The sequence below is a fragment of the Gadus chalcogrammus genome, chromosome 3 (assembly GCF_026213295.1).
Source record: "Gadus chalcogrammus isolate NIFS_2021 chromosome 3, NIFS_Gcha_1.0, whole genome shotgun sequence".
NCBI lineage: Eukaryota > Metazoa > Chordata > Actinopteri > Gadiformes > Gadidae > Gadus > Gadus chalcogrammus.
In genome coordinates this window covers 17,457,480-17,472,479 of record NC_079414.1, presented here as the reverse complement: position 1 = coordinate 17,472,479, position 15,000 = coordinate 17,457,480, and the positions used below count along the sequence as shown (strand labels likewise).

Below are 15,000 nucleotides of genomic sequence, written 5' to 3'. Positions count from 1 at the left end.
GTGTGCGCGTGTCTGGGTGTGTGTGTTTGAATGTGTGCATTTCAACCTCTCAAAAGTATGTTAAAATCGAAACATATTCATGTACGCTATGCTAAATAATTACCACATTCAGTGGGAAGTTGCAAATAATGTATTGTAAAATCCCAAACCCTGCGAATGTCTCTTTTCATGTGGATAAAATCCATACTTTAGGCATGATTTTAGAGGGTAATTTCCAGCAATGATAACCGGACGTCTTAATGGACTGACAACTGATACAACTATGTCAGGTTTCATTGGAGGGATTTGAACACAATTCTGCTGACTCCGGCAAACAGAATCTAAGTTTCCGGATTCATTGTTTAAAATGTGTCCCTTCCACATCCTACATTATGCTCGAATGCACCCATCCGAGCATTGTCTCGGAAATAGGTTTAGAAATACATTCATTCATCTCAGTTACATATAACCTACCAATGCTGAAGATTTCATAGGGAAATTGAATGAGCATGAATATTCTTAAATTGAATGTTTAGCTATTTAGCTGTTTAACAGCTAATGTGATAATGTGAGGCTGTCCTAACATTTACAGATAGTAGTGGAAACTTAAACGATGACAGGACCCATGTGTAATGGGTCCAGCCATTGCATTAGTTGTCATCCTGGTCTTCTTAGAACTCATGATTGAATTCTGATCGAGGCTCCAGGTCTGTATATCTCAACACGGAACCAGTGACTAGTACCATGAGTTGGAGTTTACATATCTGGCGGGGGTCTGTTTAGCCGGTAGAGTGTTTTGACTTCCAATCGGAAGGTTGCTAGTCCGATCCCCGAATCCCTGTCGAGGTGTCCCTGAGCAAGACACCTCACCCTGACGGCTCCCGGCGAGCTGGCTGTCGCCTTGCATGGTTGACACTGTCGTCGGTGTGGAATGTGTGTATGAACCGCTTTTGATAAAAGCGTCTGCTCAATGACCTCAATGTAAAAGCAAATGTTACAACAACCTTCTACTTTTTTGACATGCGTCCGCCTAAGACTCCAAGGAGCTGTGGGGGGGGGGGGGGGGGAGCGTCTGGGCTTCCTGTCTATCTGGGGGCACGCCGACTCCTCCATCCTGGTGGTGAAGGGGCAATATGCTCCACAGTGTAGAGTGGCCAGGCTCAGGCCATTCGTTTGAACACGGCTGGCAAGGCTGCAGAGAGGGTACACATGATGAGACACAGTGGAGCTTGTGTCTCGTCCATGGCAGACCATCATGTCCGCCATGAGACGTGCAGAGCATGTGAGTCCACCGAGATGTCGATTTTTGTCCATGGAAGACCGTCCTATCCACCATGAGGCATTCTGGGCGACCAATTATGTGGCAGAGTAGTGGAAGGGAAGAGTGCAATCATGACATGACAATGAACACGGAGAACCCGTTGAGGCCGTGTTCCCTCGAGAGATCATAGCGCTTACAACGTAAATCAGGATAATTGGGAGACAGAGACCAAATCTCAACTTGACAACTGTCCCCCCCCCCCCCCCTGCTAATGCTGGCACATATTTTGCTGGACAACTTGAAGTGGCCAGCATGCGCCGTCCTCCATCTTCAGATGGAAAACGGTGGAAAAAGAAATGAACAGCAGATAGGTGAGCAGGCAGAAGGACCGAGAACCGGATCAGACTATTTACTCTTGTTTGGCTCCCATGTATCCTTTTCACCAGATGGACAGGCTTGATCACTTCAGCTTATCCTGTTGTTCTCAGCAGACAAGCTGGTGCTGTATATACTGTACACTAACACACTGCCAATCTATATGCTTGTAAACTGCGACCAGGTCCACCTACACACCATATTGTGTTGGCTCTTCATGGACAATATGGAGATGAATCACCGATTTTTTGTTCCGTTATTGATCGTAAATCTAAAGGTTTGGGACCCGTCGGAGACTCACCGCAGGTGGCAGGGCGTCCTTATCTGCACGCTAAACAAAAGAGAAGTTAAGACAAAGAAAATCAAAACTAAAATAAAACTGTTGTCCTACGACGGCCTTATTGAAGTGATTATGACTCTACGATTCAACGGTCGATTCTCAATGGGAAAAACGTATGAGGTTTTCACAGTGACAGTCGACACTGACACTACTGTTTATTGCAGGCTTTCAAAAAGTGTTTTAGCTGTCTATTCGTCTAACACCGAACTAGCTTCTGTTCTATACGGGCCGTCGGTAGTGTTACGAGGGCATATAGTGTCAACAGTAACCTTACACTTGTTTAGACTGGCCTGCTCTGTCCGCTGTCTCACCTGTGAATAGGTTTGCTTTACTTAGTATAATGAATTATTTTATGAGCCGCACCAAGAGATAAATTACAGAAGTTCAGAGTCCTCGAGACTTTGTCGTCAGTTGACACATTTACGGTCGTATTCTGCCGCTACTGTACCGAAGGCCATAAAAGCAGGAGATGGACAGTAGTGAGGAAGCCACCTGGCTTTGGTCGGCCTCCTCCAAGAGTGTCGCTGTGTGTCTTCCGCTTCCTGATTTATGTCTGATTTGTAAATAAAATGTTGCATCACGTGTCTTTTTTGTTGCCTCTCCTTCCAGCTCGTCACTAAGACAACCTTCATCGACGGCCAAAGTGTGTCTGGTGTGCGGGGACGAGGCGTCCGGGTGCCACTACGGCGTGGTGACGTGTGGGAGCTGCAAGGTGTTCTTCAAAAGAGCGGTGGAAGGTAGGAGCCGTTGCTATCCACAGGGATTCAGAGTGGATTCAGACCCGCGTCGTTAAGGGGTCGGGGTGTCTTGCTCAAGGGTGCCTACAGGTACGGACGTGGAACATTGCGGATTCAAACACCCTTAGACCAAATACACTTGTTGGTTAGAGAATATGTAAACAGCTTCAGATTTCAGGCCAAGAACCCCTTTAAGCAATTGGAATGGCAGGAAAAGGGTGTTTTTGCAAAAAGGCATTCAACAGATATTCTTGTCATTTCTACTTCACGTTTCCATTCTTTGTCAGCTTTTTATCTATTAAGAGTTTTGCCAGAGTTGATCTTGGCTAAAGTTGATGGCTATGTACCTTTGGCAATATATGGCCTTTCAGTCATTAGTTTGTTAGTAGTTCTACTGAAACAGATGCTGAAGCCTTGTCCCTTAGGCTATACAAATAATCAGTGCGCACACATTTTTTTGAAGTGCATATATTTAGAACGAAGGCCAGGAATTTTTTTCCCACAATCCACCTTTTATCTAACAAAAAACAAGTGTAAGATCAAATTTCCGATGTTGGCGAATGCCTTCAGAGCATGTTATAACAGGAAAACAGTTTTTCCACCCCAATGATTCAGGCTACTTTTGTCTTATCAATACAAATACATTAGCTTGTCAATAGAGTAAACAAACACATTTCATATGCACTGTAGCCTACCAACCGTAATTAAAATCAAATTAAGCTGCAAAATAGAAAGAGTAACGGTGTGAAAAAAAAAAAAAAAAAAGTGTTTGGATATTACTTATTTAACTGCCACCCCATAAGAGCAAAGCAATCCTGTTATCCAGTAGGTAATTTAACCGAAACAGCCTACTCTGTTATATTTAGCCAGGGGAAAATCGGTTCCAGTCATAATGTGCTTTTCATTTTCTGCCTGTTGCCTCAAGCTACTGGCCTAAATCACGTCGAGGAACGTCTGAAGGCAAAACAAATACGTACAAACCCCAGCGTAGGCACAAACAAGCAAACAACAAGCCTGCTAGCTTAAAAAAACTCAGCCCCTTTAAGGTATTTTTTCTCTCATTGGATGAATTGCAGTAATTTCTTCTCTTCAAGTCAGGCCTTTGTTCAGTTGGTATTTACACACCCATCGTTACCGGGGAATTGAAAGCAGATAAGTCTCATCATTTTTTTTTAGCCGATAGCGTTCCTGTTGTTGTTGTTTGACGCTCTGGCGTTTGCTTGGTAACTACTTATACCCATTGGGGGCTTGGCAATGGATGCTTTAGGCCCGCTCGCATACCATGTTCTACTCTTATCCAGCCCCAGAATAGCTACACTTAGCGTTGGATGACTGGCCAACGTTGCACCAACAGGAGACTTTCCCTGTTAGTCTTTGTCTGGCATTGTGTTAAACGGGACAATTTCTAATTCTAGCGGCGTGTAGAAATTCACCTTGAGAAAAAGTTAATAAAATAAAAAACAAACTATGAATTACTAAGCAGACTGAAGCATTGAGGAAGACTAACAGTGACCTCCTATCATTGAGGGCTGTGTGTCTGCTGTGAGTGTGTTGTGTGTGTGTGTGTGTGTGTGTGTGTGTGTGTGTGTGTGTGTGTGTGTGTGTGTGTGTGTGTGTGTGTGTGTGTGTGTGTGTGTGTGTGTGTGTGTGTGTGTGTGTGCGTCAGTGTGCAGGCTTTGCTGTGGGTGTGTGGGTGTGTGTGTGTGTGTACCGCTTGTGCGCGCGCCCCGTCTTACTGTTGTACAGCTGAAAGTTTACCTCGCATGACCTCTGCAGAGCTGTGCAGCTGAGCTCCAGAGAGAATGGAGGCGCAAGGTGCGCGCCTGGCAGCGGGGCTGAACGGAGAGCAGAGAAAGGAAGGGCTTTCACAGCGTGAAGGGAGATGGAGGAGGTGGCGGGGAGAGAAACAGATACACAGACAGGGAAAGGGGGAGGAAGGACAAAGACGGGAAAAAAAAAAAGAATAGGCGGAAACTGACGAGAGAGATAAAGAGGGGAGGAGAAGCTGGAGAGGGAGGGGAGGGTGAAATACACGGAGCGAGTGAGCTAGGGGAAAGAGAGCCCCGAGAGAGCGAGAGAGAGAGGGAGAGAGGGAGGGAGGGAGGGAGAGGGAGGGCGAGAGGGAGGGAGAGAAAGTGATGTGTCAGCAGTGAGCTGTGGAGAGGTGTAAGTTGGGACGTGAGAAGACATTTTACTCCTCCTCCCGCTCCCTCTCCATCCTCCTCCTCTCCCTCTCTCGTCTCTGTGAAAAACAGAGCTGAGATATTAGAGAGAGCTGCAGGGACATAGGCGTTGACATTTATGACAATTATTCCAGCAATCCCGGTTGGTCATTCTTTCTTGAGCAGCATGGCCATCTCCACGTCTCAGGTCAGCTGGTCGATTTATTCAGGGCTAAAGTCCGGACACCATCCAATCCAAACCTAAAAATGACACACATTAATGGTTCATTGTTGTGGGATTTCTTAATGCGAAAAACTGTTTCAGGAGGCCAAATATTTAGGTGTGTTCAAGCCTACATATCATTTATATTTGATAATTTACTGTAAATGAAATATATAATAACACATTATAATATAATATGTTCAATAATGAATCGATAAGTGAACTTCTGTAATGTTACTAATAAAACTAAAAACGAAATAGGTTTTCCACTCTACTAAATGTATCACAATATTAAGTACTGTAGAGAATGTATATCTATGTTGTCAAGTATAATTCTAAACAATCTAAATACTGCCCTGATAGCGTATCGGCATGGATTGGGTTTGATTAGCAGCAAAAATATATAATGATTAATACAAAGTGCAGGAAATAATGATTTACTTAAAAATAAATAACCGTTTTATTTTTCAGTATTTTCAAGTTTCAGTATTTTAAACTCTAGGTCATAGCTTACAAGTAAGATAGTGATTATGATTGTTAATTGTAGTTGGGTTTTAGGTTCTCTAGAGCCATTCTGGGCAAATGAAGAAACATGGCCGTGCACATGGTGGGCACAGCCATGAGGAGCCCCTCCCTAAGTAGGTAGAAAGGACTCATTCTAAGGAAACACAAATCTTATTTTCATGGGATTATACACTAATTAAAACATACATTCTGCCAAGTCCGTTCTGCTTGATGCCGCTACTTTCTACACACTGCATCTTTAATAAGTACATCTTATCTATAGAATCTAGGATTGTATAGATCAAGAACTGTTCAAGCAAGCTCAACAGGGTTGATAAAGCCAAGCAGCTTTGCAGTCGCTATAATGTTTGATTACCAACTAGTAATTTAAAAAAATTACATTTAGATTTTCTAGGTCACCTCTTTGTAATCTTTAGTTGTTTAGTGGTATGTAGAATCTTAAAAAATGCCATTGTTCAATGAAAAAGGTGCTTACATTTTAAGCTGCTTAAAAATAAGCATCTAATATGTAAGATGCTTGAAATCATTCAGCTTAAAATTAAACAGATGCATTTTGAGGCACACTTAAAACTGCTTAGAAGTTAAGCTGCTTAAATTCAAAGCAATTTCAAGTGGACTTAAAATGTAAGAAATCTTATAATGTAAGGTCCCCTATTTTTAGGTGTGAGTGTGATTCACCATTACAAACTGAAAATGTCCAACAAATATATATTTTTATCTTAAAAGTTGAATCCAGTTAGACATTTATCTACAATTTATCGTTTCGGCATTTATTCTAATTCATCTCATATCTATCGATAATGTTTATATATGCCGCTTATTATAAGTAGCTTCATTCTAGGCGGTTAATTTCCAGCACCTTAAATATGAGCAGCTTGATTCTAAGTAGCTTAATTTTAAGCATCTTAAACCAGATTTAGTAAGTTTGAGCTGGGAGTCAAACACACTAGCCAATACACTATAGACGTGAGACTTCCCTAGCAACTTTCAATGACGCTACTAATATTGGAATTGTCAGGTTTGAACCCACAACCTTTTGACTACATGGCATGAGAGCTTAACAATAAGACATCTGCTCTTGTGTCTTCTATTGAGATTCTACTTGTGGTGGTAGCTGATGGGAGTGTGTGTGTGTGGGGGGGGAGGGGATATTTCTAAAATAAAGATATTGGATGTTTAACAGATATTCAGACCCTGAATTACAGTAATGTGAAGAGGGGAACTAAAGACACGTTCACCGTCATGAGTACCGTGTGGTTCAAGTGGTGTATACCTGCCCGGGAGGCAGTCTGGCAGCAGCTCTCCTCTCTATAGAGCAGAATTAGAAGGTACTCTCCCCTAAACAATAGCCTTATCCAAAACAATTAAACCAGAGACATTGCACGTTCTCAATGGATTCAAATGGCTGTTGAACGTGTAACCCCTACACAACAGTCAAAATCAAGTAAAGAACTGCGTGGCCAGTAAAGCTCTGTTGTGGTTGTACCGCACATAGACCGTTTATAATACAAATCAAACAGACTTTCCATATGTCATTGGTGGACTTTATTCACACCAACACAAGATTTAACGAGATTTAGACAGTGTATTCGATTCGATTCGTATTTTGGGCATTCCTTTTGCTGATTTGTGAACTCCGGATTGATTCTATGAATGAATCATGAATTCATTAGATGAATTCATACTAGTGAATATCTATGAATGAAATCATAGAATCATAGAACCGCCATAGAACCGTCTTCTCAGCAGGGAGATTCAGATGACGGCCAAAATCCTTCCAGGGTGCAGGATCCTGTTGTGATGTCAGAGTGTGCGCGGAGAGGAGGCGCTGTCCACAGACGCTTCATTGTCATCGTGTTGCTGAGAGAGAGAGAGAGAGAGCTAGAGCGGACACACATGTGTTACGCACAGCTCCACAATGAAATAAGATTGTACCCATTTCAAATAGTGCACACAAAAGTCAATGTGTGGGAAACACTATCGATCGCAGGTGGCGTCGTTATCTCGGGCGGGTACAAAAATAGATAAAACAATGCGTGGGAAATACAGAATCAACTCGGTGGCTTGCGGGAGCATCTTGTCAAAGTAGCACATTGTAGTTAGCAAGATAGATATTGAAAGAATCAATAAATTAGATCTTTACTGGATTATTGTTTTTTTTCCGAGTAGTTCCCAAGAGGTAAAGGACATAGGACGCCAATGACATGCAATGGGACGGAGCCTTAGGCCCACCGTCTCGGATTTCTCTGCATTTGACCATTGTTAGAGAGAGACTTCTACCTTGAAGTGCTGGGATGTTGTTCAGATCGATCCATCCACCAATCAGATTGTCTCGGACAGATTGAGTTTAGAACCTTCCAATAAAAAGTCTGTGTTATAGGTACACCCCTATAGAGATAACAATTAATAGGACAATATTTGCTACTGTGTTTAATATTAATGATAGTCACAAAAATGTAATCAATATGAATTAATAATACACACATTCATTGCAGCTATCCACCAGTGCATGGTGCCTTCCCTGTCCACATATCCACACACAAACACACACATAAGCAGCACTGAATGTTTTTTTTCTGTGTGTTTTCGAGGAAGGACTACTCTTTTTGACTATTTTCTGCTGCTGAAGAAATAAAGTCATTTTCATGAACAGAATGCTCAATTTGTCAACCAGGGGCTAAAGTGTCAAAAGAAACCGGCGGTTTCCAGACGGAAATAACACAGCCCAGACCAGCATAACTGCAACGGATCCTGGCCTGAAGAAGGTTCCCCTGATCTGCTGGCTTTAGTCTGTGATTAGCTCTGGTTTCTATATGTCAGACATTGCATTAGGGGAGAGAAGTGTTTGATATTATAGCATGGATATATAAACGTAAACCATCAAACAAAAGAAAGTGCATCGACCAATGAGAGAAGGAGTACCCAGGTCTGGCTTGTTGATAGAAGACAGCTGCTCTCAATAGAAACCACTTCATGTGGAGCGCTGGACGATTCAAAGAACTCCAGGCGCGTACGCCAGCGTATTGCTAGCATGTCATCAAGAGCTCGGTATGCCTGGAGTGGGACACCCGTAACAGTAACGGTACACAAGTAAACAACACTGAGCTCGCATACAAGTCGCACACAATCATTGTTCCCCGCTGTGCGTTGCTGCCTGGCCTCGTGGTCGTTAAAAAAAGGTTCCCAGAACTATTCGGTAACGACCTAGTTATGGCCTCCTTTTTGGTGTTGACTCTGTAGCGTGGCTGGGTCACGGTTTCTATGGCGCTGGTGTCAAACGGAGAAAATCAAAAAAAGAGAAAAAAAAATCCCCTATTACTTAGTTCCGCCTCCCTGGCAGCCGGGGCCAGAGTCATCTGAGGACAAGTGCTGTACTGTTAATGCTCTGACGGGCAGGCCCGCCGTCCAATTAGAAGGCTTTGTCGGAGTAATCCGCCTCCCACCCGCGCTGGATTGAATGCCTCAGGTTGTGTGCAGCGAGGGCTCCAGTTGGGAGGCAGCCACACAGCGCTCTTGTCTTGATCGCAAACCGTGCAACACATGTCCCACGGAGTCTCCTTTGATGAGAGATTGTACACAGGCGTGCATGCGTGCAGACAAGCACACGGACCATCACACTCACACACACATTCACTCTCATGTACAATCACACACACACACACAGATATACAATTACACACACACAAACCCACGCATGCAAAAATCCTTGCACATGCATGCACAGGCATTGGAAGTAAACACCGCCATCTCAAGTCGTACTGTATCTACAAAGTTTTGGTTGAATGCATGTTGAATGAAAGATGTAGCAGACAAACAATTTAGTCCGGGCCAACATACACACGGGTGCACGTCGAAACACCGTTTCCTCCATGTGTCTTGACTTATGGGATCCGTAGTGCAGCAGTCTCCGGGGTGTCTAAAGGCCTCTGTCTCTTCCTACCGTTTGGAGCAAAAGTGGTTCCACAAAACTGATGCGGCTAACTACTTTAGTCTGCGACAACAGACCCATCCCAGGCTCCGCACCCATATTGTTTTGTCCCATAATTGGTGTGCGTTTGTTTTTGGGATGGGGCATCCATGAGGGTAGAGATTTTCTCTTCATCTTTCTGAATATTTGAACATTCCCACTGGCTACATTGGTAATTCAAGGCGTGTGCAGGCGGGGCGGCTGTATCAAACACCCTGGTATTGTACGGGCCGTTAATGGTGCATTATTGACACAATGCACAAGAGGGAAACTACCGCAGTTATACTTTCCAATAATTTTGTGGTGGTTTTGGAGTGGTGGGGGATTCTCTCTCTCTCTCTCTCTCTCTCTCTCTCTCTCTCTCTCTCTCTCTCTCTCTCTCTCTCTCTCTCTCTCTCTCTCTCTCTCTCTCTCTCTCTCTCTCTCTCTCTCTCTCTCTCTCTCTCAGTCTTTGAATGTACAGTAATCGGGCATGGTTCTTAGTCCTAAACGTTAGCTAGGCAAATAACAGCTCAAAGTAAAACAAAAAGCAACGACAGTGATCTATGTAAAACACAGAAGCACGAGAGCTCTCCCTGAGAAGGCCTAGAGATATTGGAAGAAAAAAACAAAACAGTAAACTCAGATATCCGACATCAAACTTCAGATATATCATCAGAGAAAAATGGAATTTATTCAAAACAAAGCAGCCGCTTCTAACGGGGGTCATATTGGATTCCATAGCCTACTTCCTAAAGTCCCAGATAGTGTAGCTCCATCGATGGGGTGCCGTATCCCCAGCTCCCCCCCACAGCTGGTCCTGGGCTTGGCGAGGGATGCAGGCGCCACCCACGGCTTTGACTGCCGCCATTTGCCTAACGCTCCCGGGGTCGTTGTTTGACATTGAGTGGCCGGGAGGGTGGCGACAATACCACTAAATGCGCGACACCTGTTTCGTATTGTTTGCCATTTTATTGTTTTCCCTTGTATTTGGTTGCTTAGTGGCACGCAACATGAGATAACTTAATGCACAATCACACAATGGCGCATGATCACATCGGACACGTCAGGGAATGCATTGTGACGAGGGAATAGCATTAATCCGTTAGTTATATGCTATCCAGTGACTCCCATTCGCCAGCAGCTATTAGTGAGTTTTTTTTTTTTTTTGTGGTAGGTGCTGCTGCTGCAGGATAAAAGTAGGTCATCCATCTAGGAAGTTATTTTCAAACACACACACTGACACACACATGCGTACATGCAGGCACGCACACACACACACACACACACACACACACACACACACACACACACACACACACACACACACACACACACACACACACACACACACACACACACACACACACACACACAAACATATACACACAGGTGCATGCACACACATACACGGACACATTCAAACACAAACACACAGGAGCACACTTCAGGACAATCTAAAGGTATTGTCTCAAGGATTCAATCGCATCATTGAATCCATTGGAGCATGTCCCTGGAGTATCGATGAACACACACACCCCTCACACACACACACACACACACACACACACACACACACACACACACACACACACACACACACACACACACACACACACACACACAACAACACACACACACACACACACACACACACACACACACACATGCGCATGCGCGATTACTGTTGTTAAAGCAGCGCTCCCATAGGCCCCTGTGTTTCCCACTTAGTGGAATCTCTGATGTATGTGGGAGTTGACACACAACAGAGTTTACCTAGCAGGCGGTTGCCACGTTGTGACATCACCAGGCATAAAGGAGCCACCGCCGGCGCCGTGAAGGGTTACTACGCTATCGAGTAATTGGGTGAGTTATGAACACGAGACGACACTCACGCAGCGTCGTGTGGAAGTCCTGCCGGTTCTTCATCGGGTTGAAAATGAACTGCAGCTGCATCGTCTGATGTGAGACCAATGTCGTTGCTTCACATGGGAAGATTTATTTCAAATAAAAATACATACAAATAGATGTTTTTGTCCAAAGAATTCAAAAACAGAGAATTATATGAATTTTGCACAAAACGAGATCCCTCTAAGATACAAGCAGACCACGACTATCTGCAAAATTTGGCTTTTTATGTGCACTCACAAACGCAGGCAGGCATGCAGGCAGGCACACACACACACACACGCACTAGTAGGCCCGCACACACACACACACACACACACACACACACACACACACACAACACACCACACACACACACCACACACACACACAACACACACACAACACACACACCACACACACCACACACACACACACACACACACACAAATACACACAGAGGTATGCACACACACACTCACACAGAGTTTGTGAATTAGTAAGTGAAAGGGTTACATTGATAGATCTACAAAAAAAAGAGTTGCACTAAATTAATTAGTTCTGCTCAAACTCCCACACCAACTTTACATCCCTGTCCGCTGCAGCTCCTCTAGCCTGTGTGTGTGTTTCATCTCCAACAAAAACATTCAGAGGAGAAGACAAACGGGTCGCTGGACAGAAGGACTTTCCTTTTTTTAATCAAATACTGACGTTTGGCCGACCCATTCAAGCGGGAATGTGTGTGTGTAGTTTTTTTTTTTTTTTTTCGCGTCCATTTGGTGGGATTGTGTGTGTGTTTGTGTGTCTATGTGTGTGTGTCTTTTGGAAGGGATAGTGTTTGATAGTGTTTGTGTGTGTGTGTGTGTGTGTGTGTGTGTGTGTGTGTGTGTGTAATGTTCCGGAATGTGTGTGTGAGTGTGCGCGTGTGTATAGATCGTGGTGTTGGAGGCGGGGGGGGGGGGGGGGGGGGGGGGGGTGGGGCGTTTTGGCGGGAGGAGGAGGGATGAGGGAGGAGGAGAAGGAGGAGGAGGAGGAGGGCTGCGTTGTGTTTCCTGTGTCGCAGTTTACTGTTTTTTAGAGCAAGAAATATGGGCTTATGTAACGGTCATGTGATTTAGCCAGAAATAGTGGTGGGACTACAGCTGCTGCTTGCCTCCTGCAGCTCTCCACCCCGGCTCCTGGCAGCAGCCACACAGACACACTGCGCACTTCTTCTGCTCGCTCGCAAAACAACTTCTGCTCCATCCCGGACACAGGCACGGTGTGCACTCATGCGGGCTCCTCTTTTTGTGTGCTTCTCTTTTTTTTTAATGCTTAAAAAATGCGGCACCATGGTTAATTCCCGTTGACGGCGAGCCTTGTTAAAAAAAGAAAGAGGGGCTCACGAGTCACGGTGGTGCCCCCTCACACGTTTTATTCCGCTCAGTCGTGAATAAATGACGGTGGATGAAAAAAAGTGAAACCGCACGGTGATATGCAGATAAATAGTGACCCATATACAGTAATGAGCCCACATGCATGCACACACAAGGACGGTCTCAGAGGTACAAACAATTTCAGCTCTAATGGCATTATCTCATATATCTGCATCCTCCATGCAGGGTCACTTCACATGAGATCTCATTCCATCAGGGCATTATGCATGTGTGTCTGTGTGTGTGTGCTTGTGTGTGTGTGTGTGTATGTGCCTGTGTGTGCCTGTGTGCATGTGTGAATGTGTGTGCATGCGATACAAATTACTATGTGTATTTGTGTTTGTGTGTGTCTGTGTGGGGGCGTGTTGGTGAATAAGTGGAAAGAGAGCTAAAGGATTGAGACACAGGCATGGGAGGAGAGGGGGGGGGGGGGGGTGGGGGAGTGGGAGCAAACGAGGAGGAGGAGAAGGGCGGGAAAGAGGAGGTGGAGGGAGGGGGAGGTGGAGGGAGGGAGGGGGAGGTGGAGGGAGGGAGGAGGAGGGAAGAGGAGGGAAGAGGAGGGAAGAGGAGGTGCAGGGAGGGAGGAAGGGGAGGTGGAGGAGGCCGGGGAGGGAGGGAGGAGGAGGAGGAGGAGGCGGGAGGGACGGCACAGTCAAGAGCCAGTGGAGCGGAAGGAAGCGCTTGGAAACGGGAGATCATTTGGGTTTAGCTGAGGGCTAGGCAGGCGGCAGAGGGACTCTGGTCGTGTTAGCATCACTGTCAGCAGCAGGAGTGTAGCTGCAGCCAGAAACCCTGGTAGCCAGAGAGCCATCTATAGCCCTGCTGGATTTAAACCCAGCACAACGCCATACTATCATTACACATTTCACAATGTAGGAAGGTGCCAAATGAACCATCAGAGTTTTATTTCCTTTTTTTTCTTTGTACATAAATAGCCATGAAATTCTGGTCTCTTTTTGTACATTTTCACGTCATCGATTTCCATTTAGACTCGTCTGGATTATCTTTATTGATCGTTTGTACTCTTGCGGTTCCCCCTACCAGAGATCAGAGTGTGCCCCCAAATTTATTTAACTTCTTAAGTCTTATTCTTAAAAATTGTCTTTCACTGTGTGATTTTGTCTTTCTGGCTGCTGTCTAGTATTAAGCATCATTTTTTTGGTTCTTATTCTGTCTTGGTTTCGTCAAAGTGTGACTTTGTAACCTGCTTTCGTGAGTTTACTCACATACTTACTTTGATGTACGCTCTCAACATAGCATGTAGAATGCTTGCTAACCCCAGTTAACCCGACCTTCCCTTCCCGCTCCTCCAGGTCAGCACAACTACCTTTGCGCCGGCAGGAACGACTGCATCATCGACAAGATCCGCAGGAAAAACTGCCCGGCGTGTCGCGTGCGGAAGTGTCTGCAGGCCGGCATGAACCTGGGAGGTACGGCCACGCCCTATCCTGTACTTCCTCCAGTGCCGCCTCCCGTCACTTGGCCTCATGGCTCTTACATTTGAGTGACAGCCCTTTTTTTTAGAAAATCACAAACAGCTGCTAGATGATAAAGTAGGTCTCTGCTCGAGTCATATGAAAGGCTCAAGGATGGGCTGCCTCAGGAGAGCCATGAGTTGTACGTTTGACTGAGCGTGTTTTGTCTGTGTGTGTGTGTGTGTGTGTGTGTGTGTGTGTGTGTGTGTGTGTGTGTGTGTGGTGTGTGTGTGGGTGTGTGTGTGTGTGTGTGTGTGGGTGTGTGTGTGTGTGTGTGTGTGTGTGTGTGTGTGTGTGTCTGTGTGTTTGTGTGTGTGTGTGCGTGCGTATGTGGGACTGTGCGTGTGCATGTTGGTTTTCATGAGCATGTAAGGTTGTAAATGGTGGATTTTTCTCTACCAAATGATCTACAGTAGCCTGAGCAGTAACCTGAACTAACCTCAAAGGCAGTTTTCACTGAAGAGGCGAGCGAGGATAAAATATTTAAACCCCATGGGGTTCTCTCGAGCCATTACAGATCCAAATAATTTTTTGAGTTTCGTTAAGGAATTTAATGGTTGGGGATTTAATAGTGAAGCTATAATATAGAGTAATAATAATATATAACAGCTATATGGTATTGCTTGTGCAATTATTATTACATTGTTATTGTGTTTCTGCAGTTGTTTTGACTCG

General features: G+C 44.9%; 1 protein-coding gene across 1 annotated transcript in view; it reads left to right on the top strand.

Moving 5' to 3' along the window:
* Positions 1 to 15,000, top strand: part of nr3c2 (nuclear receptor subfamily 3, group C, member 2) — a 63,760-nt gene that overhangs the window by 30,153 nt on the left and 18,607 nt on the right. The window contains exons 3-4 of the mRNA XM_056586359.1: positions 2,565 to 2,692; positions 14,164 to 14,280. Coding sequence (XP_056442334.1) covers positions 2,565 to 2,692; positions 14,164 to 14,280 — 245 coding nt within the window. The remainder of the gene's footprint in view (positions 1 to 2,564; positions 2,693 to 14,163; positions 14,281 to 15,000) is intronic.